The sequence below is a fragment of the Rutilus rutilus genome (assembly GCF_951802725.1).
Source record: "Rutilus rutilus genome assembly, chromosome: 1".
NCBI lineage: Eukaryota > Metazoa > Chordata > Actinopteri > Cypriniformes > Leuciscidae > Rutilus > Rutilus rutilus.
Window position 1 is genome coordinate 72,433,755 of NC_140209.1, and position 24,984 is coordinate 72,458,738.

The 24,984-nt window shown below is 37.7% G+C and overlaps 2 protein-coding genes across 5 annotated transcripts in view; both read left to right on the forward strand.

Annotated features, from left to right (window-relative positions):
* The window catches only part of LOC311306012 (uncharacterized protein), a 31,497-nt gene extending 18,720 nt beyond the window's left edge, over positions 1 to 12,777 (forward strand). Inside the window, exons 4-7 of one of the 4 annotated variants that reach the window (XM_084434148.1) lie at positions 71 to 189; positions 2,827 to 2,908; positions 3,052 to 3,126; positions 12,355 to 12,777. In XM_084434148.1, the coding sequence (XP_084290274.1) occupies positions 73 to 189; positions 2,827 to 2,908; positions 3,052 to 3,126; positions 12,355 to 12,467 (387 nt within the window). In that variant the 5' untranslated portion in view covers positions 71 to 72 and the 3' untranslated portion in view covers positions 12,468 to 12,777. The remainder of the gene's footprint in view (positions 1 to 70; positions 190 to 2,826; positions 2,909 to 3,051; positions 3,127 to 12,354) is intronic. The other 3 variants (XM_084434147.1, XM_084434150.1, XM_084434149.1) reach the window with 3 other exon arrangements.
* Positions 1 to 24,984, forward strand: part of LOC311305794 (uncharacterized protein) — a 1,216,100-nt gene that overhangs the window by 442,689 nt on the left and 748,427 nt on the right. The window contains exons 29-30 of the mRNA XM_084433664.1: positions 15,854 to 16,027; positions 16,725 to 16,895. Of these exons, the coding sequence (XP_084289790.1) occupies positions 15,854 to 16,027; positions 16,725 to 16,895 (345 nt within the window). The remainder of the gene's footprint in view (positions 1 to 15,853; positions 16,028 to 16,724; positions 16,896 to 24,984) is intronic.

Below are 24,984 nucleotides of genomic sequence, written 5' to 3' on the forward strand. Positions count from 1 at the left end.
TATTTTATATTTCTTTTGCAAATTCCTTCGTACCCTCAATGTGAAGTATCTTGTTGATTTTGCATTTAAGAAATGGGAAACATGGAAGAGTCACTTCGTGTTATTCAACAGTCTATTGCGGAGCTTAAAAACATGATAACAGCACCTGGACAGTACCCAGTACCATCAGACAATGCAGCCAACACTAGTGTAAGTTTCTCAGACACCAAATCACTTAAATTCTTTCTTTTGATATGTAGTTTTCTTTGACCAAAAAATAACTTCCTTGTTTTTGATTATTCTAACTGTTCTAATACTTTTCAAGTTTTTTAAAGGAGTCATACCCTAGTATTACCTTGGATACCTGCTGTATTATAGTCTTTCAGGCCCTTCTAAAAAAGAAAAGTGGAAAAAAAATAAACACAGAGCTCCTCAGACCCTTATTTCTGTAGGCATTATTGTCTCGCGAGATCTGATGCGATATTTTGACTGTCATGGACGGTCATTATAATAATGCAAATGAGGGGCGCGTTGATTGGTTGCAGGAAGGAGGGGGGTTGACACCGCATGTAACGCTTTAGCATATCATTACAAACTGACATCATGGCGCAAGTTGTGAATGAATGCGACCGGCTTCCCGGCCAGTGTATAAGTATGAGGCTCCGTTTAGGGCTTAAATCAAACTTCATTCACGCACACATATATGAAACACGCTTGCATATATAATAAGTAGTCACACATACATGTATATGAACCCTCACACACATAAAGTTACTCATATGAGACACGAGCACAGCACACACACACAAATATAAGACGTGAGCACACACACACACAAACTAGACGGCGCCTCATATATAAGCGTTAGGCAATAAATAAACAATAACCGAATTCATGATGATCTCAGTCATTTGTTTTTTGCAAAGTACGTTAGCAGCCATTCCCCATACCTCGAAGCTAATACTCCCGCCAGTGTTGTGCCTGAACGCGTTCATTGAACGATAGTTCATCAACTCGTTCATATTTTGGGCGAAAGTGAACTGAACGTACCGCATTACTGCCTGATGAACGTTACTGTGAACTCGTTCATTCTGGTGTCTGTGAACGCCACGCTCTCTCAGTTTAACTTCGTTCAGTAGGATGCCAGATTTCTATAAAGCCTTCCAGGCGAAAACCCACCTAGATGCTGTTTGTTACACACAGTAGAGCAATAAAAACACAGTCTCACCGTTTCAATTGCAGGCAATTTTGTTGGAATGGCGCTTTTCCCGAGCTTCGATGCCAACTTCGCCTGATATTGCCCCAAATTTGTGAAGGATTTCGGCGTACAATGTTTAGCACAAACACGTAACGATAAGCCAGTGGGAAGGGTTGAAGGAACCGCGTCATTAAAAATTTATTTAATCCACTGGTCCCTGATAGCTAGGTCCGTTCTTGGTAGAGAAAACACATTTACATGTTGATTCTGGCAGTCAACCACAGAGCAACTCATGTGTGCACTTCGTTTCTGCATCTTTCGCGACTGAATATGAGGGGGAGAGGGGAGAGGGTAAGGGCGAGCTTCCTGCTGCGCTGTCCATATATGGCATATCCTCCCCCGTCGTGACGTCAAGACAGAGAAGAAATCAAAGGGTGTTTCTCAAAACCAAGAATGCAAAGAACGGACTTGTGTTCTTGGGGAGAACGCTCTTGCTAGTTGTTCTTGGAAGAATGAACTCACAAGGTGACGAGCACACAGAACGCCGCTGACAGTTTGAGACGATGTGTTCTTGCTGGTATTGCGCAATAACACCCCCGCACAGACGCCGTCTGCAGTGCCCAAACATAACGAGAATTATTGACGGTAACAGCCAGGCTTTATCGCCCAAGCCTACCCCTCAGCTCAAGGGATTACTCTACAACTGTACACTATGTAATGTATATTCATAACAATAAAGCTACCTACGCTGAAGATTCTCACTTCCGAAAACGTTTGAGCGCATTTTCGAAAAATGCCAATATTTGAAATCTACACAGTTGATTTCTCGCATCAAATGTTCTCAGAAGTGAATTTAGCGATGAAATTGTAGAAAAACGACTTGCTGTATTGACCTCTCGTTCCTCGAATGCCGAAATGAATGCTGGGATATTTCTGCCGTCAAGTTCACACAAGTTACCAACCAATGCATCCTCGGTAAAATGGGCGTGTCAAGAACACTTCCGGGATTTTTAACCGTTCTTGCCAAAATGCAAACTTGTGTATTGGGACGGTACTTGGGCAGCGACTGATGACGTTTCACAAGTCCACAAGAACGCAAGTACAGACAAGAACGCATATTGAGAAACGGCCAAAATCTCGTATTTGAGTGCGCGTGCACGTGGGCTATTTTACAAACCCTGAGGTAAACAAACGCTTCACTTTTAAATATCGGCTTCCCGGCCAGTGTATAATCGTTAGGCAATCATAACATACATTGATTCTCGTGGAAAAGTGAAGATTGTAGGTGATCACTCCTTTAAGAATAAGCCTAACCCCAGTGAGTGTTTTTACAATATACAGACACACACTAGTGCTGGGGATCGATACAGATGTCCAGATTCAATTTGATTCCGATTAGCAAGATTTCAATTTTTGGTTCGATTTAATAATTTTCATAAAAAAAAATTGTGATTCTCAATTTATCCAGAATTGTGCATCTTTATTGTATTATAAAAAAAATAAGGTTATGACACCAAACACCATTTGATTTTTATGAGCCTGAATATTCGAATGCATTATTTTTGAAAAATGCCCATCACTACTTCTTATTTTTAATAACAAAGATAAAATAAAACGTTATCTGGTCATTTTTGTTGTTGTATCCTTAGGTTGAAATCTATCCTGGATCAGAAGTGTTTGTGTCCAGAAGTGCATGGAGGGCAGCATCATGCCAATACGTCCACTTCTATGGTAAGGTGTCCCCTCTGTAGTGTTTTTGACATGGAGACTCTTCTCCGAAGCAACCTTAGAGGTACATTTACAAGTACTAATAGTAATATACCATTATACTTTAAATGTTTCTTCCTACAAGTATCACTGTTTCCGGTATTTAGGTGGAAAATCCAAGACCGCATGCGGTGAAGAGGCAAGAGATGGCCTGGATCCAGGGAAGGTCAAGGCAATTATGAGTAAGTTTATTACTGTTTAAACGTATGACTGAACCATAGACTGCAAATATAGAAACCTCCTGTATTTGAGCCTGTCATAAACAGCCCTGAAAGAGACATTTTGACGGGAAAAATTAGTGAAAAATTACATGGTTTTTGCTTTCTTTCGCAAATATTTTGTCCTCCCCCGAGAATTTTTTTTGCATTCCGACCGGGGGTTAAAAACGGGGGAAAAAATGTAATAGGTTATGTTTACAGTACCAGTCAAAAGTTTGGAAACATGACTATTTTTAATGTTTTTTAAAGAAGTCTCTTATGCTCATCAAGTACAGTAATATACATCAACAGTAATATTATTAAATATTATTAATAATTGTTCTCTTTTTTAATAAAATGTAATTTTGTGATGCAAAGCTGAATTTTCATCAGCAAGTACTCCAGTCTTTGGTGTCTTATGATCCTTCAGAAATCATTCTAATATGCTGATTTATGATCAATGTTGGAAACAGTTGTGCTGCTTAATATTTTTTTTATAACCTGAGATACTTTTTTCAGGATTATTTGATGAGTAAAAAGTTAAAAAGAACTGTATTTATTTAGAATAGGAATCTTTTGTAACAATATACACTACCGTTCAAAAGTTTGGGAACAATAACTATTTTTTAAAGAAATTAGTACTTTAATTCAACAAGAATGCGTTAAATTGATAAAAGGTGATGGTAACGATTTATATTGTTAGAAATGTTTTTATTTTGAATAAATGCTGTTTTTTTGAATAAATGCTGTTAACGTTTTACTCATCAATGAATCCTGAAAAAAGTATTCCAAAAAAATATATTAAACAGCACAACTGTTTCCATCATTGATAATAACTGAGTATCAAATCATCATATTAGAATGATTTCTGAAGGATCATAAGACACCAAAGACTGGAGTACTTGCTGATGACAATTCAGCTTTGCATCACAAAAATAAATTACATTTTAAAGTATATTAAAAAAGAGAACCATTATTTTAAATTGTAATAATATTTCATAATATTACTGTTTTTTTGTTTTGTTTTTTTGTTTTTTAACTGCAGGCTTGATGAGCATAAGAGACTTCTTTCAAAAACATTAAAAATAGTAGTGTTTCCAAACTTTTGACTGGTACTGTATATTTAGTTATTTTATATTTTAATATACTTTCAAATATAATTTATTCCTGTGATCAAAGCTGAATTTTCAGCATCATTACTCCAGTCTTCAGTGTCACATCCTTCAGAAATCATTCTAATATCCTGATTTGATACTCTACTAAATACTTTGGTATTTTTCAATGTTGGAAATGGTTGTGCTTCTTAATATTTTCTTTTATAACCTGTGATACTTTTTTCAGGATTCATTAATGAATAAAAAGTTAAAAAGAACAGCATTTATTCAAAATAGACAACTTTTCTCACAATGTAAGTTGTTACTAGGGATGTTAACGATTAATCGATTAATTGATGATAATTCATTTAATCGATAAAACTTAAGCAGGTTCATGCTGCTCAAACCTTCATGTAAACACCTTAATCGATCCGATTGAGCTCGATCCGAATGAAATTTCGATCGGATTGAAAGGGGTGAAATGCAATGTGGCGCCGCATGATTAACATCGCGCAACATCAGCATCACACGTGCACACGGAACACACATGTAGGAAACCTTGTGAATTACAGCCGTTTCACACCGCAAGCGTGAACGGTGCATATTTTTTCAGCATCCATGTTAATCAATGAGTGCATTTACACTGCGAGCAGGAGCGTCGTGTGAGCAGCAGTGAAGCGGTTTCGGCGCTGAGTCTATTTTTGCTGTGCAGCTCACGCTCAATTAAAATGAAAGCACACAAAAACTGCCTAAACTGCACATAATTTGCATGTCTAGTGTGTTAAGTTTTAACAGAAGTGTTTGATGTCAGAAAAGAAAATGAAGACTCAAAAATATTTCTAGAAAATGTACCCATTTAAACTTGTCTTAATTATTCAGTTTGGGTAAAACTATATAGTTTTATAGGTTTGGCCAGAACCTAGTGGCCTTGGCCTTGGTATTTGGGGGGCCTTGTCATGGAAAAGTTTGGGAACCCCTGATATAAAGTAACACTAGCCAAAGGATGACAAAAATGAACGGATGCTGTGTTGATGCGTTAATTATTTTATCAATATTTAATCAATTTAACGTGTTAACATTGACAGCCCAAATGTATTTATTCCATAATCTCAGCATTTTGTACATAATCACATAGCCTTGACATCGCGATTGCGATATGATTAATTGTGCTGCACTAATGATTACTGAAGGATCATGTGACACTCAAGACTGAAGTAATGATGCAAATTCAGCTTTGATCACAGGAAATAAGTAAATTTAAAAATGTTACACTATATTCAAATAGTCAAACAGTTAGGCTATTTTAAACTTAATTTTAATTAACTGAGCATTGGTGTTTTGGCACAGAGTTGACAACTCAGTTGCGGTCCGTGCGGGCATGAATCTCAGAGTTTGTGGAACCATGTCAACTGCCTGTTGTTTGTTTATCTTTGTTTTCTTCGGAACAGGTGCTTGGAAATGTTTATTGTCACATCTGTAAAAACAAACAAAAAACAAAACACTTGAGCATGCTCATAACACATACACATCAAAAACACATCAAATAAACTGTAGGTATTATTATCATTATCAATCACTAATGGCCATGGATTAAAAAAGACAACAGTTGTTGTAATTTCATACAAGAACATGTACTTTTGTATTATGACGATGTAAACAATTGCATTTCATCAGTAAAATATAACGTCTGTTTACTCAGTATGATTCTTGATCACACTGAGAACTGAACGACACCTGCGTTCCCCTCTGCGAGGTGCTGGAGAAGGAGAGCTTGATGCAGCCACATTCCTAAAAAAAAAAAAAACCACGCATTGTCCAAAATAAACTGATTAATGGTTATTGACGCATAATGTATGTATATATCTGTTGATTGGCCATAGGACAGAGAAATAACTATTGATGGGCCATAGACCGCGTCACCGCGAGTATCTGTTGATGGGACATAGGCTATAGACCACACGCATTTAGAGCATTTCAAACATGTACACCTGTATTCACAAACTTCTGTGCATAAGGCAGTATTTTAGCATGATAAGCTGGGCCATAGGCTAACCAAAATCTAACATTTTATACATAAAAATATATTGTCTAGTATTTAAACAGTATCACATTTTAACTGAAGCTAAAATATATTTGGACCAAATCACATAGGTTATATTTACATAGATATCCGCAAAGCTAAATTAGGCATAAGGCAGTATTTTAACATGATAATCAGTGTCAGAAGCTAAACAAAACTGAGCTAAATATATTGTGTATATTAATATGTTTAGTAACTTATCACATTACAAAAATTTACACCTGAGCATAGCTTACAAGAAAGTAAGGGACACTGTTAGGCAATATTTCCCATAAGATGTCAAAAGCTAGCCAAAACTAGGCACAATATAGTCTGAAATTTAAACGAGAACTATATTATCAGAAGAAGAATTATATAACACCAAACAACTTACTCCGTATCCTTGGCAGGATCAACTCTCTTCAAAATACAACTGTTCGTCATCTTGAGTTTCAATCTTGCTCTGAGGAAAAGGTGAATTCTTCCTCGCTGTCCAGAATCCTCTGAAGGGCCTCTTTACCGGAGTAGCGTGCCATACTCAAAACGCGATGAACTATCAGTGAATCTGATGAAGGAACTTCGTGTTTTTGTATCATTGATCAGGGGCATGTGTGATGCATATAGATCACCTAAACTATTTACCATGTGAATAGCACCTGGGGTATGGCGGCCTCAGCTCATTAGAGATGAAAGGAGAACGAAAAAACTGTACATCTCCATGGTTTCAAACGGATTACATAAAATGAGAATATTTGTTTTTGATATGAATTACTTAATTTAAAAGTAGACATTCCAAGCTTTATAAAGACATCTCTCATGAAAGTGTGGCTAATATTCGCTGAGTTACAGTTTATTTTCAGACACGTTTTAGAATGGACTTCACTGACAGAGATGGCAGAACTCGCATCATGTTTAAACCATTTCTGATGACCAACAAAACACATATCTCTGACTGGTGGAAAAACTTGTAACTCCATTTGAGCTTGATTTGGTCAAAAATGTAAAAAATGGCATTAAAAAGCATTAGATTTAATTAGAAGATAGCGAGGACAAGCGAGCAACAAGAGGCTCGACTGAAACGCGCAACTGTGTGTTTTCTGGAATACTCTGCTCTCTTGTTATTGTCAGCGTTGCTTTGTAGTCAAGGTAAGCCCATCTTCGATTCTCAGCTTCCCTTATATTTTTAACTTCACATAATTGTGTATTTTAGTTGGACGCGTTGCCACATTAAACAAGCAGCCGCGAGTGAAAATTATTATTGTTAAAGCCTAATTTGCACTTTAAGCCTCTGCTCCTAGCACTTTCAAAGCGAAAGTTGGCCCATTATCGCGTTATCCACTTAATTGCAAGACCGAACCAGCATCTGTTAGAATACCTTTAAATAGACGAGATTCAGTTCACTCCCGTAGGACAAGCAAGCAACAAGAGGCTCGACTGAAACGCGCAACTGTGTGTTTTCTGGAATACTCTGCTCTCTTGTTATTGTCAGCGTTGCTTTGTAGTCAAGGTAAGCCCATCTTCGATTCTCAGCTTCCCTTATATTTTTAACTTCACATAATTGTGTATTTTAGTTGGACGCGTTGCCACATTAAACAAGCAGCCGCGAGTGAAAATTATTATTGTTAAAGCCTAATTTGCACTTTAAGCCTTTGCTCCTAGCACTTTCAAAGCGAAAGTTGGCCCATTATCGCGTTATCCACTTAATTGCAAGACCGAACCAGCTGTACTCACTCAAGCGGTGAAAGCATTTTTCTGTATATCTGTGTATTTTGCGCGCTGTCGCGGAAGCGTCAGCGGAAGCGTTCAGCTCTCGTGTTCAGCCTCCTTGTGTGAAGACCGACTCGGGTAAAGACCATCGACTCTACCTGCGCGACTCCACCGAGCAGGGACACCAGAAAGGCACTTAAAATTCGCCTTTTCCCTTTCCACTTCTTATCTTATCTTTCTCCCGAATCAGCATGTGTTTTCAACACATTCCTGTTATCGTTCGACAACGCCCTTTCATCACGCGCACAAGGCAGCGCGATACTGCTAATCTGCGTCCCATTCTCTCATCCTCACACACTCCTCTCTCTCTTTCCGTGGGTCTATGGAATTGTCAGTCAGCAGTCAACAAAGCTGACTTCATTCCAGCCTTTGCATCTCATTCTACTCTCAGTATCCTGGGCTTGACTGAGACCTGGATTCGTCCTGAAGACTCAGCAACCCCCGCTGCTCTCTCTAGCAATTTCTCCTTTTCTCACTCCCCTCGCCAGTCTGGGAGGGGTGGCGGGACAGGGCTTCTCGTTTCCAACAATTGGAAATACTCAGCGCTCTCTTCTCTATGCAACAACAACTCATTTGAATATCATGCTATCACACTTACAACTCCCAGTAAGATCCATATTGTAGTAATTTATCGCCCCCCAGGTCAGCTGGGTAACTTCGTAGAGGAGCTGGATGTGCTGCTGTCCTCTTTCCCTGAGGACGGCACCCCACTTCTAGTCTTCGGTGACTTCAACATTCATCTCGAAAAACCACATGCAACAGACTTCACCTCTCTACTAGCCTCCTTCGATCTCAAACGACACATCACCACAGGTACTCACAAATCAGGCAACCAACTGGACCTGGTCTACACACGCAACTGCATCACAGACAACATTTTGGTGAGGCCTCTCCATGTTTCAGATCATTTCCTCATCACCTTCAGTCTACAACTCGCTACCCCTGCGCCACCAACCCCACCACCAGTCACCCTCAGGCGAAACCTACGCTCACTTTCCCCCTCCCATCTCTCCTCTGCCGTGTCTTCTTCTCTTCCCCCACCCTCACAATTCTCATCTCTGGATGTGAATACTGCAACCGATACCCTATGCTCCACACTAACCTCTACTCTAGACAAAATCTGCCCTCTCTCCTCCAGGCCAGCACGCGCTACTCCCTCTAACCCCTGGCTATCTGAGGTTCTTCGTGAACACCGGACCGAACTCAGGGCAGCGGAGAGGAAATGGCGCAAATCAAAAGACTCATCTGACCTGAGTATGTATAAATCTCTCCTCTCGTCCTTTTCTGCTGATGTTCATGCTGCAAAATCTTCTTATTTCCACAACAAGATCAACAGCTCCTCCAACGCACGACTACTCTTCAAGACATTCAACTCACTCCTCTGTCCACCTCCACCACCACCCTCCTCCTCCTTAACTGCCGATGATTTTGCAAACTTCTTCACCAACAAAACAACAACTATCAGCAGTCAATTCTCAGCTCCACACACACAGGAACCCAGACCGACCCCTTCCACAGCCAATACCCCTCTGTCCTCCTTTTCGCCGCTAACAGAGGAAGAAGTATCTACACTTCTCCTCTCCAGTCACCCTACCACCTGCCCTCTAGAACCCATCCCCTCACACCTTCTACAAGCCATCTCTCCCACACTTCTACCAGCACTCACACACATCATCAACTCATCCCTCCATACTGGCACCTTCCCTACAGCATTCAAGCAGGCTCGGGTCACTCCACTGCTTAAAAAACCAACGCTAAACGCATCTTTTGTAGAGAATTACAGACCCATCTCTCTCCTACCATTCATTGCAAAAACACTTGAAAGAGCTGTTTTCAACCAAGTAACATCCTTCTTGTCTCTAAACAACCAGCTGGATGTCAACCAATCTGGCTTCAAGAAAGGGCATTCAACTGAGACTGCATTACTGTCGGTCACAGAAGCCCTACGGATTGCAAAAGCTGCTTCCAAATCTTCACTCCTCATTCTCCTTGATCTGTCTGCTGCCTTCGACACCGTGAACCATCAGATCCTTATGTCCAGCCTCTCATCACTGGGCATCACAGGAACTTCACTCGACTGGTTTGAATCCTATCTCACAGGTAGGTCCTTCAAAGTCGCATGGAGAGGCGAGGTATCCAGAGCACATCAACTGACCACAGGGGTTCCCCAGGGTTCAGTTCTTGGTCCCCTCCTCTTCTCCATCTACACTACATCACTGGGACACATCATACAGGCACATGGTTTCTCCTACCACTGCTATGCTGATGACACACAACTCTTCCTCTCATTTCGACCAGATGATCCCACAGTAGCTGCACGGGTCTCGAGCTGTCTGGCAGACATCTCCACATGGATGAAGGAACATCACCTGCAGCTCAACCTGGCAAAGACTGAGATGCTCGTCCTCCCTGCCAATCCGTCTCTACAGCACGACTTCACCATCCAGCTTGATTCATCATCAATCACCCCATCAAGGTCGGTCAGAAATCTGGGAGTAACGTTTGATGACCAGCTGACCTTCACAGATCACATTTCAAAGACAGCTCGATCATGCAGGTTTGCGCTGCACAACATCAGGAAGATCAGGCCTTTCCTAACTGAGCACGCAACACAACTCCTCGTCCAGGCCCTGGTCATTTCTAGGCTTGACTACTGCAATGCTCTTCTGGCCGGACTTCCAGTATGTGCTACCAAACCTCTTCAGATGATCCAGAATGCTGCAGCTCGTCTTGTCTTCAACGAGCCCAAGAGGGCCCACGTCACTCCTCTGTTCATCTCTCTGCACTGGCTACCTCTCGCTGCTCGCATCAAGTTCAAGGCATTGACGCTTGCTTACAGATCTACCACAGGCTCAGCTCCCTCCTACCTTCACTCACTCCTACGAGCCTACATCCCCACCAGACGCCTACGATCAATCAACAAGCGACGTCTCGTGGTTCCATCACAGAAAGCCACAAAATCACTTTCCAGATCATTCTCATTCACAGTTCCATGCTGGTGGAACACTCTCCCCACCCTCATCCGGAATGCTGAATCCCTGACAACATTCAAAAAACAGCTGAAAACCCATCTCTTCCACCTAAACTCATAAAAAAAAAAAAAAAAAAAAAAAAAAAAAAAACCTTTCCCTTAAAATCCCACTTATCATGCTTATGCTACTCTGAATAATGCCTGAACTTCGTATTCTGAACACTTCTTGCGTTGTTGTTGTCTTTTGCCTCTTCATGATGACTCGCTTAATTTAGTCCTGATTTGTAAGTCGCTTTGGATAAAAGCGTCTGCTAAATGACTAAATGTAAATGTAAATGTAGAAGATACCTGCTGAAACCCTGTTCTGTCATTAATTACTCACCTTCAAGCCCCAAAAAGGTAGTAAAGACATCAGTGCTTTGTGAAAAAAACATAATTTGGCACTTTATTTACATATAATCTCCAACGCTGTCATGATCCTGCCATCTAGTCCTTGAGGTTCTTTAATTCTTGAGGCAGGATCATGACAGACCCATGTTTTATGTGGACACACATTTCCTTTTTCTGGGCCATGTGCTTGTGTTGTCTCATCATCTAGCCCCGCTCTCCTTGTTATCCTTGTTTAGTCATTATTGTTTCCCCATTATCACCTGTTGCCCTCATTATTTGTTCCCTATTTAATCCCCTCATGTCTGCTGTCTTGTGTCGGTTCATTGTCATTCAATGTCAAACTTTGTCAAACATTGTCAAACATTGTGTGATCACTCTGTGAGTATTCCTGTCAAGTGGATTGTCTAGTGTAGTTCTGATCTTGTATTTGCTGTTTGTTTATTGTCTAGTTAATTGTCAAAGTCATAGTCCAGTTTAGTCACACGTTGTCCTGTCTAGTCTTGTTTTGCCCCCTCGTGGGTTTTGTTTTCCCTTTTATTTGTATATAATAAACCTAGTGTGTCCTGCAAACTGTCTGCTATTGGGTTCATCCTTCAACCTCATAACAAACGCACGTTCACGCAACGTCTGCCCTTGCTGCTCTAGTGGAGATGAATATTTTGTAAATAAAGTGGTAATCATTTTTTTTTTTCACAAACAAAATACTCGACTTGTCTTTACTAACTTTCTGGTGCTTGAAAGTGGTAGTTGCGTAGAATGTCAATGGAGGGAGAGATAGCTCTCAGATTTCTTTAAAAAGATCTTGATTTGTGTAAACGGAATGTCTTACAGATTTGGAATGACATGAGGATGACTAAATAATGACAGAATTTGCATTTGTAGGTAAACTAACCCTTTAACCATAACCACTGACATCTTGTATTGTTTTGCAGATGCTGTCATAAAACGTCACGAAAAGGCAACTGTTGGACAGTTGGGCCAGGCCATTAATTCCAAGTTGGCAGAACTGAGGTTCCAAAACAAGAAGAAAGAAACAGTTTTATAATAACTTTTTTTTATTATAAATGTTTTGTTCTACAACGTACACTGCACACATTCACACCCAAACATCTAGATACTTATTAAAAACTTATGATTTCAAAAGTTAACATAACTTCAACTAAATTCGTGTTTTCAGTATAGTTGTGTGCAATTTAGGTTGTAGAACATAACTCAAAGTATCCTCAAGTTGTTTACCACAGGCTTTATTTAGCTTGATTCATGTTTGAATCAATTCATGATTGATGTTTTAAGTGCAGTTAATATTATATGTACTTACTTTACCCTGTTTGTCAGCATCAATAAAAACATAATTTTGTGTAGTAGTGTGTTCCTGAATGCAAGGTTAAATATTTACATATATGGAGACTATTTGCATCAAGTGGGAGTAAATGTGAATATATTATATGAAAACATGTTTAGGTTTATTTACATATATATGAAGTATACTAAAAGGAGCACTGCATATTTGAGTATGTTTCAGAATAGATTTACATACAGTATACAGAAATCTAATGTTAACAAATATTAGACGTTAATATATGCACATATATTGCAAATTAATATATTTACATAGATAAGCATCTAAATGTATTTACATACAAAGGAAATTAATATATGTAAATATTTCCAATAAAATACATTTACATATAAAGAAATCTAATATGTTAACAAATATTAGAAATTAATATATGCACATATATTGCAAATTAATATATTTACATATAATGGAAATTAATATATGTAAATATTTCCAATTACAATATATTTACATATAAAGAAATCTAATATGTTAACATATATTAGAAATTAATATATGCACATATATTGCAAATTAATATATTTACATATAACGGAAATTAATATATGTAAATATTTCCAATTAAAATATATTTACATATAAAGAAATCTAATATGTTAACATATATTAGAAATTAATATATGTACATATTTTGCAAATGAATATATTTACATAGATTGATATCTAAATGTATTTACATATAAAATAAAGAAATATATGTAAATATTTCCAATCAAAATATATTTACACATATTTAATATATGTGAAAAATATTAAAAAGGGGCCAAAATCAAATATTTAAATATATTTTTAATATATATTTCAAAATATATTTACATATAAATATAACATATATTTTAATCTATTTAGATTTAAGACATTTAAATATATGAAAATATATTTATTATTAATATATTTCAATATATGTGTCTTCTGTATGGGATACTCTTACTATATATACCTCCTTAAATGTACATTTCCCAACCATGCTCTGTCTTCCTAAAGCCACCAAGTGTTGATGGCACGGGTGCGAGGGCCCTTTCATCGCTGCTTGCAGCTTTAATTACAATTCTTTTTTTGGTATTTTCTATATGTAGCTGCTGTTGTGCATTTCTAAATCATTTCTGCATTTCCTCAATGTTATATAACATTTTAGAGGACTAACAGGCTAGAGTAGGCGCCCTCATAAGATTCGATCATAGAATTTTGACATTGAAGATATCGCAAGCGTAATATTGCGAGGGGCGCCGTGAGCACTGAGCGAGCAGGTACGAGTAGTGAATTGTCGTTGAAAAAGATGGATAAAGCAAAAAAACTGTCGGGGCTAAAGATAGAAAAAGAAAGAGGGAAAGTGAGATGGCATGTCAAGGGATACCAAAAGCAGGTAAATAAGTGGATGGTGAAAGGCAACAGGTAGGATTTAAAGTAGGGCTGAACGATATTCTGTTTTAACATCAACATTGCGATGTGCGCATGAGCGATAGTCACATGCGATGTGAAGGGTAGTAGCACCCATGGTGTATTAAGAGAACGGTAGCACCAGGGTAGCACACAGTAAACACGAGTTTGTTGTATGTCTTGTTGCTGGGGTGACGTGCACGTTCCGCGTGCCTGCACAGTGATTGATTCGCTGTGCCGCTGCTCACCGCTCACAGCCAACATTCACATCTTAACAGATGTTTGTTTGTTCATTAGGCTATAATTCCTCAAAATAAGTAAAATTCTCTCTCTCTCTCTCTCTCTCTCTCTCTCTCTCTCTCTCTGTTTTCGATGCTGATGCAGTGACGCGTTCATGTAAACGGCACCTAAAAGCTGTCACAAGGAACCAGCAAAAGTAATTATTATGAGTATGTAAAATAATGCAATGAGACATTTTAATTGTTTATTAATAAACAAGTGTTTTCTGTGTCGGCTGCAAAGATGAAGTTGACGATATTGACTCGCGATCTTCGCAGTAGTGAACGTGCCGGAGAGAAATGCACATTTCATACAGATTACATAGTTTTATGCTGTTTTGAATGGTTCTGTTTAAAAGTAGAGATTTCTGTAGATAGATAGATATATTTCTTTTTTTTTTTTTTTTTGGTGTGTGAGGCGAGTAGGCTACCTTAAACGCTGAGTTTCGGTTCATGGATGATAGCTTAAGCTCCAGTTCAGGCGCTGGCGTCGTGATTATCTATTGTCTGCTATATTTACTTTTTATTTATTAAATCTAGGAAATTGTATAATGAAACACTGATTCAAATTAAGATACAATTAATACAAAACGAAATTCGCTTTAAAGAAAAGCTTTGTGCTTTCTGTTTGAGGTCTCTGTGAAAGTTTTAAAGCAATCTTATAGCCTGGATTGATGGCTCGCAATATCGCAATATATATCGTTGGGAAAAAACTATTGCAATGTAATTTTTTCCCAATATCGTGCAGCCCTAATTTAAAGTGTGATGTCTGTGCTTGGAGGCTTTCAAATGTTCATGTTAACAGACATTAGCGCTCTAAAGTTCTCTGAAGTGTGGCTGAAAAAGCCAAGTAAAACTTTAAATAACCATTGAATCAAATTAAAATGTTATTCTTATCTGTGAAATAAGCATGTAACCCGTTTCAACTCCACCACTCAAAGAATTGTTAAATTGTTCGCCAAATTTGTTGCTTCATACCCCTCTGACACTGGGTAGTTGCACCCCTGGTCTCACTCATCCTTGCAAAGCTGCTTCAGCTCAGTGACATTTGTAGGCTTTCCAACATGAGCTGTGTTTCAAGTCCTTCCACAGCATTTTAATGGAATTGAAGTCTGGACTTTATTGGGCCATTCCCAAACTTTAATTTTCTAATTTTCCGACCATTTTCAGATCATAGACTTTCATCAGAGTTGTACAGTTTTAGTTAATTGCAATCTTGAAAGGGATGTTGATGTCTAACATATTAAAGTTCACTGAGCCTTTTGTTTGCCTCCATATTCAATTGTCAGTTTTTGCAACTGACTTTCAATACGAAGAATATGAAGAATATGAAGAATAAAATCAAATTCAGTTTAAGGATTTATATTGTTCAGGTTTAACTGATTAATCAGCTGAATGTTTTCCTCTCTGTTCTAGACTCTCTAACTGCAATGTGACAGAAGAAGGTTATAAAGCTCTGGCTTCAGCTCTGAGATCAAACCCTTCACACCTGATAGAGCTGGATCTCACAGGAAATGATCCTGGACAATCAGGAGTGAAGGAGCTCAATGATTTACTGCAGGATCCAGACTGTCAACTGAAGACACTGAGGTGAGACGGGATCAAATCATTTACTAAATTAGCTATATGCAGGCTAAATATTCATAACTAATATATTATTTTAGATATATAATAAGCTGTACAATTTGTTGCATCAAAATGATCAAGATCAGATCAGATGCTGCAGGTTCTGTCATGATGAAGATAACCGTCAACACAGTTTAGTTGTGATACGAGCTACAGGTCAAATAGACATTATGGGTCAGTATATGTGTGCTGACATTCAGGAGTATACATTGATAATTAACAATAATAGTTTTTCCATCAAGCCTAGATTCACTGCATCTCTCTGCACCAGGTCTATGAGTCTCCAGATGTTCACAAACATGCAGTTTCACAAGCCAGTTTTCTCTGTGCTGACGTTTCTCACTCCTCCTGCTTTAAAGACAGAAAGATCTTAATTTCACACTTTGTATTCATACTGAAAATCATGATCTAGTGAGCTTTTGCCCTTCTGCTCTGTGAGACCTTTCTGTTCTTATGCTTATGTTTGCTTTAGGACTGAGTGTTGCTCTAGTTTCTTTTAAATATATATTTATTTGTGTATTTAAATGTTTAAAGAAAAATTTGACATCTAAATAACTAACTTAAGCTTGTCTTTAAAACAATAATTACGTTTTTTATCGTATCAATCATTTTTTGAAATGCAGTGGACATTTAGTTGATACCTGAATTGCCTCTTCTGCAGGTTTGTGAGTCCTGCTGCAGAGGAAGCCTGTCAGTATGTGAATAGAGTTGTGTGTATAAACCCGTTACTCCAGAGAGAGCTGAATCTGAGAGGACATGAACTAGGAGACACACGAGTGAATCAGATCGCTGCTCTACTGCAGGATAAACACTGTCAACTCAACACACTGACGTGAGTATTGCTCATTTATTTATTATATTACTTTTAAGCATTTTTTCCCTCACACAGAGCCAGAACAATTTAAAGTAATAAAATTAAACAGTCAATTAAACTATTAAGCTGCAACCCCCCTTTTGAAAAATCCCCAGAATGTCACATGATTATGGCACTTTTTCATGTGTTCCATATTATATATATATATGGACTAAAGCTGCGTCCGAAATCGCGTACTATGGGAGTAGGTACTACATTTAAATTAGAAAGTACTTCGCGACCGTTAAAAAAGTACGCTCTATATAGTATGAATACGGGTAGTATGAATGGAGTCCGGACGTACTGGTATTACGGTTGGTATTGTCACGTAACATGCGCGGTCACATCAGCGCGGAAATTTAAAGAGCCCATTCCACTAACTGCACAAACTTAGAGCAATGTTTTTAGTTCTTCTTTCCGCTTTCGTCTGCGTTTTTACGTCGTTCGTGCTCACAATTCAGAGGAGTCGTCGGTCAGCTGCTCGCAGATCACGCCTTTGTCAAGAGCTTTGGTGTAATTTCTCAAATAAGTTAACCCTCTGGAGTCTGAGGTGTTTTTGGGGCCCTTGAGATGTTTTGACATGACCTGACATTTGTGCTTATTTCAGCTACTTACAACATACTATTGGCCAACATGTAATTTTGTTGTATTCAGCACAAACTCTGCTACAATAATATGTGAGCAAAATGGATGTACATGTTTGCATTTTATAGAAAAAAAAATATTATGCGTGGTTAGTATGTTTTGGGAAAAACATTGTCACTGCAATAAGGCCATTTAACACATACTGAATAGTTTTCCATAAGACTTTGGAATTACTATTCTTGTAGGCTAGAATTTTTTCTACAAAATGAGGTGAAAATCATTCTGACCACTCTTTCACAAACAACAATATAACGATTTTAATTTTGCATGTCAGTTTTTGTGTCAGCACTGCTGTATGCGTGGGCCATGAATATTAATGTGATTCACACCAGGGGTGTGACTAAAGACACTCCCCCCCTGGCTAATGGGCCATCAAGGTGCTGTGAGGCAGCCTGAACAAAGAATGATGACCTAAGAATGATTCACTGATGAATAAAAAGTTAAAAAGAACAGCATTTATTCAAAATAGAAATCTTTTCTAACAATGGAAAGACTTGAAGTTATTACTATCACTTAATACATCCTTTCCAAAAAAGAAAGAAAAAAAGACCAAACTTTTGTTTTTTTATAAAAAAATATTTTTATTCAAAGAATCCTGAAAAAACTATTACAGGTTATAAAAAATATATATTAAGCAGCACAACGGTTTCCAACACTGATTTAAAACTCATTGCCGTTTTCTGTGACACACCACAGAGCTCTGTTATAAGTTGCTCCATAAACTCTTTATGGGACAAGTTACCATGTAGCTCTTTGTGCACAATGAAAGAGTTGGTGGAAGCAATGTCCAAGAAGTGTAGAAAAATCTTACTGTACCACTTCATGGTTATGTGCTGTGTTGTGTAGTACTGTATCAGCTGATCAGACAGGTCAACACCCCTCATGTGTTTGTTGTAGGCAGTCACAGGTGCAGGACATGGAAATGTCTTTGTCCTCAATGTATCTTGTGTTTTCACCCTCATCTGCGCAGTGTCTCCTGTATAAGCAGAATGGATGTTTTTTTGTCATTTCACACAAGAATAGGTAGGCTACTTTTATATTATGACGATGTAAACACAATTAGGCTACATTTCATCTGTAAAATATTACGTCTATGCACTTACTCGGTATGATTTCTCGATCGCACTGAGAACTGAAGGTTCACATTCCTAAAAAACAACATCAAAATAAAACTTTTAGCATACATTATACAAAGTAAACTGCTGAGCAAGTGATGGTTATGGACAAACAATGTATAGTTGATGGGCCATAGAACGGAGAAATATCTATTTATGGGCCATTGACCGCGTCACCGCGAGTATCTGTTGATGGGTATCCGCACGCATTTAGTGACACACGCAATGAACGGATCGTTCGCGAACGACACACATCACTACATTTCAAACATTTACACCTGTATTCACAAACATCTGTGCATAAGGCAGTATTGAAGCGTGTCTTAGGCTAACCAAAATCGAGCATTTATAAAAATATAATGTAGACAGTAGGCTATATCACATATTTTACCGGAGGCTGAAACATATTTGCACTAAATCACATTAGCAGATATTCGCAAACAAGCTACATTACGCATAAAGAAGTATTTTAGCATTATAATCAGTGTCATAAGCTAATCAAAACTGAGTGAAATATATATGAAGTATATAAATTTAGCACTGAAAGGTTGCCTACCAGTCTAGTTCACATTTTAACATGTTTATTTATATAACACATTTATATATACATGTACGATATTAGGCTTAGTTCATGTTTTTACTCCAAACTCATTTCATAACATACATTTTAATCTGGCACGACCAGTTTAACATGTCTTACCTTAAAAATCTTCTCATCTTCAAATCGCGTTCTTCTGAGGTAAATCCAAGGTAAACAGCACAGCACAGCACAGCACATCTTCAAACTCGATGAAAAGCAGAGAGGAGTAAGTTACCGAAGTCTCTTATTCTTTGTTTTGAGGTGATGAGGGCGTTTACAGGTCTGCGTTCTGCCGCGTGGATCATTTGCATGTCAATCGCTCGTGCGCGTGTGGGTGTGGTCACATTATAGTTAATTAGGATGTGTTTGAGAAACTGTACATGCCGCTGCTTTCTTACGGATTACTTAAACAGAGAATATTTGTTTTTTATATAATTTACATATTTTAAAAATAGAGACTCCAAGCGTTGTATAGACATGTGTTTTAAGTCTGTGTGACAAACATTCGCTGAGTTACAGGTCATTTTCTGTCGCGTTTCAGAATGAGTTTCACATTGAGAGAGACGGCAGAACGCGCAACATGTTTATTTTTCTTTATTTGGCGAAAAGCACAACACTTTGTTTTTATTATGAGTATGCACAAAAAAAATACACACTTAACAGGATCGATTGATGTACAACACAAGCATATAAGATAAAAATTAATATTAGAATTTTGATTTTGTTTGCACTGATAAGGAAAAAAAAACGAGGCTATCGCGCCGGCGCGATAGCCGACCTCAGGGGGTTAACCCTCTGGGGTCTGAGGTGTTTTTGGGGTCCTTGAGATGTTCTGACATGCCCTGACATTTGTGCTTTTTTCAGTTGCTTATAAACATAGTAATGGCAAAAAAAAATTACACACTATTTAGCACAAACAGGGCTACCATAATATGTGAGCAACAAGAATGTACATGTCTGCATTTTTGAGAGAATAATGTTTATGCGTGGTTATTGAAAAAACTAAAAACTAAAGTTTCTGAAATAAGACCACAAAACACACACTAAATATGTGCCAATAAGACTTTTGTCTAATGGATGTCATCGCCTAGTGTTTTTTCTTCAAAATTATGTGAAAATCACCCTGCCTAATCCTTCACATAACACAATACATTGATTTGAATTTTGCAAAGCACTTTCTGTTTGGAAAGGCAATATTCGAGTGGGTGTCGACGATCATGCATATTTAGTGGTTCACACCTGAGGACTGCATACTTAATGAGCCATTCATTCAGGTGAGTCACTGAGCCACAAGAATGCAAGAGCAACAGTTGGAAGCATCTCAATTCTTTTTTATTTTTCCACATATTGTGCTTGCAATTTGGCCTATAATAGCCAAGGAAAACATGTAATTGTGCAGTTAATTCTCATACTGTATTTTCAGTTTTGGAATATTTATCCTCTCCCCAAATTTGTTACTAATAAAACACAATAAAAATTATTTAAAGAAAAAAAAATTATATTTACCTTTTAATAGTTTGTTTACATCTACCTTGTAAATATTTAAATAAACAACAATTCAAGTGTAATCTTTCTTTGTACAAACTAAAGTATACATTTTATCATACATATTTCAAAGTTAAGGATTTGATTGATTATTTGATTATTTTTGACAAAAAAATTGGCAAATAAAAGCTTATTTGAGGTGGCAGATATTTTACAGTAAAAATGTATAATCTATCCAAAACTAATCAACGAAATGTTGTCTTTCATATGTCTGTAACATAGGTCTTTCATTTTTATTATAAGGAATATAAATGCTAATTTGCAGTTTAATACGTTGCTTATACAAATATATATATGTGCATACACACACACATATATATGTGTATATATTTATACACAAAAATAAATTTTATTTATATTTTTTATATACATTTTTTTTTCCACAAATTGTGCTTGTAAATTGTATAATATCCAAGGTAAACATGTCTAGTAATTGTGCAGTAAATTCTCATACTGTATTTTCAGTTTTGGAATATTTATCCTCTCCCCAAATTTGTTACTAATAAAACACAATAAAAATTATTTAAAGAAAAAAAAATTATATTTACCTTTTAATAGTTTGTTTACATCTACCTTTTGAGGGACATTTTCCATTATTATTATTATTCCTCACAGCGCTGCGAGACGGTGTAAACAAGTAATGATCTGAATAAACTTGTGTTTTCTCGAGCTGATATGGGGCTCGAGAAAACACAGCCCCTCACAGGTTTGCGCCGTGGATTCCCGCGAGTCAGACGCGGATACTGTGTTTGTTTTAGGCTCGCGCAGTCTTCACTCGGACGCGCGCTTCAATCCGTTGTGGAGACTCTCTTTTCGTTCCAGTGAAATTACAAAACAATGTTCTACCACTAGACCACTTGAGTTCACATATTTACGTGTTCACGTATTTACTCACGTGAAAACTCGGTGTTTACTCGGCGTGATCAATTCGCTCTTGAACATGCTGCCGTTCGTCTGAGTTACAATCTTCCTCTGAGGAAAAGCCAAGGTGAGTTATTCCTCGCTGTCCAGGATCATCTGAACGGCGTCTTTACCGGAGAAACGCGCCATCCTCTCTAAACGCGATGAACTATCAGTGAATCTGATCTGATGAAACTTCGTGTTTTCAAGGCATTGATCGGGGGGGCGGGTGCGAAGCATAGATCACCTAAACTATTTACCATGTCAATAGCGCCGGGGGCGGGGCGGCCTCAGTTCATTATAGAGATAATTAGGCAGAAGGAAAAAACGGTACCTCTCCTTGCTTTCAAACGGATTACATGAGTTGAAAACATTTGTTTTTTTTATTAATTACTTCATTTAAAAGAAGAGATTTCAAGCTTCATAAAGACATATATCACGTGCCTGTGTGAGAAGTATTCGCTGAGTTATGATTCATTTTCGGACGCGTTTCAGAATGGACTACACGGACAGAGAGAAGGCAGAACTCGCTCCGTGATTATTTTTCTTAATTTGGCGAAAAGCACAACACTTTGTTTTTATTGTGAGTATACAGAAAAATAATACACATTTAACAGAATCGATTGATGTATGAAACTCCTATGGAAAATCAAAGTCAACAGAGTATTTATGAGTTTCTTTTACACTGATAAAAAAAAAGCGAGCTGGTATCGCCGGCGATACCGCCGACCTCAGGGGGTTAAATAATTTGTATTGTGTTTTATTAGTGACAAATTTGGGGAGAGGATAAATATTCCAAAACTGAAAATACAGTATGAGAATTAACTGCACAATTACTAGACATGTTTACCTTGGATATTATACAATTTGCAAGCACAATTTGTGAAAAAAAAAAGAAAATTGCGATGCCTCCAACTGTGAACCAATTTGGTAGTGTGTGTATATATATATATATGTGTGTGTATATATATGAAGAGTTCAGATGCAAAAGCCTCTAAATGCCATCTGAAATTTTCTTCTAGAATTATCATTTTTATGAAGCTTGTATATTTAAGTTAGCTATAGGTGACACACCTGAATGAATGGCTCATTAAGTATGCATGGACATCAGGTGTGAACTACTAAATATGCATGATCGTTTACGCCCCATCCGCATATTGGCTTTCCAAACTAAAAGTGTTTTGCAAAACTTAAATCAATGTATCGTTTTATGTGAATGATTAGGCAGAATGATTTTCACATCATTTTGAAGAAAAAACTCTAGGCGACGACATCGACATAAGAAAAGTCTTATTGACATATATTTAGTATGTGTTTTGTGGCCTTATTTCAGAAACTTTCATTTTTAGTTTTTTCAATAACCATGCATAAACATTATTCTCTCAAAAATGAAAACATGTACATACATGTGGCTCAAATATTATGGTAGTCCTGTTTGTGCTAAATAGAGTGTAATTTTTTTTTTGCCATTGATATGTTTATAAGCAACTGAAAAAAGCACAAATGTCAGGGCATGTCAGAACATCTCAAGAACCCCAAAAACCCCCCAGACCCCAGAGGGTTAATATCAAAAGTAACCTGGACTGTCTTGTCTGTCAGCGTGTTGTCAGTGTCTCTGCTGCGCAATGTTTTTCATTGCGTGAGATCATGGTTTGGCGTGAGCGCGGTGTAGCTTGTCGGACATAGCAACAGTAACTAAAGGGGCCGGGTCTTTGCGTTTTTTTTTTTTTTTTTTTTGCAACTGTTGTTCTTTGACATTTAAACGAAGTCAGCCATTTCATTGGATTTTAGCTAAAAAATGTGGCGGCACATTACTGGAGTGGTAAAGAAAGCATCTGTGAAAGCAGCGCAGTTTGAGTGTTTCGGAACGTATATGTCAGGGCTATTCAATTGGCGGCCCGCGGGCCAAATGCGGCCCGCCAATCATCTCCATGCGGCCCGACGGCACCAACCTCCCTCCTCCTCTTTTCCTGGCGGTGCGGCTAATTTAGTTTGATACTCGCTCCGATTGACCTGAGAAACGTTTTACGTGCGAATATTTCAGCAGTTATTATATGTATCCCGAATTTATGTCGACTGAACCAGCGATAGGCTACCAATCATTCGTGAATGAATCATTCTTTTGGTTCGTTTCTAAACGCGCTTGCATAACGGTCTAAAACTATTCGGATTCATTCGGACCGCTCCGTCATTGAATCATCTGAAGCGGTTTCTCGGTCAGTACAGTATAACAACAAATAGCGATGTTTTCAGTTGTTTCACTAGTTGTTTCAATACGGCCCAGCGCGGAGTTGCGTTTACTCCCGGTCCCGGACACTATATTAAACAGCGTTGCGACAACCAGTGGGAAGCGTTTCAGTTCGACAGAAACCTCTCTGTTACAAACCACAAATCACTCGATGATTTAACTAGTATTAAATCGGATGAAACAGCCTCAACATTCCCAACAAGACTGATGAGGAAAGCAGGAGAAACATTGTGGCATGAACGAAATTAGAAGACTTTAAATCCCCTAATCAACCTTACAAACATTTACCATGAATGTACTGTAGTAATTTACCATGGGTTGGGCAGAAATGTGCAATATCTATATTGAATACTATGTAGTAATAAATAAATATAGTAAATATACTATAATATTATATAGTATAATAGTAAATCTAGTGATTTATATTGCATTAGTTTTATTAGGTGGGTAGAGGAATATATAATTAATGCTTGTTATGAAATTATGCCAGTTTCTTTGTAAAGGTGCGTATAGTTTTTAACTTGTGTTTAGGCATTTTTTATACAGTGGGAGCGAGTAGCCTGTGGTTATGAATTCTCACTGTCAGAATATTTTCATTTAAGCATAACAATTATAAATAAAATAATTATTATTTCTCACCAACAGCTACAGTATAAGTTTGTATAAATAATTTATTTGTTCCAAGGAAAATAGTTGTACACAGCTGTAAATTATCAAGTTTTTTATTTATTATGGTTTTATAGCCTATATTTGCATACTGTTGGGTACCACATTTTCAAGTAAATACCACACTTCTTTAGGGTTACTTTAACTTATTTATTGAAACTGTTATGTTTCAATAAATAAGCTAAACCCCCAAACCAACCCACCGGCCCACCTCAACTTTTCGATTTGATAATGCGGCCCTCAAATGAAACTAATTGAATAGCCCTGGTATATGTGGTCGGAGAGAAAGATGAGACAAACCCTTCTCTGACTACGTTTGAATGTGTGAGTTAAGTATTAAACTGTTGGTGAGATGAGATGAGATAATGC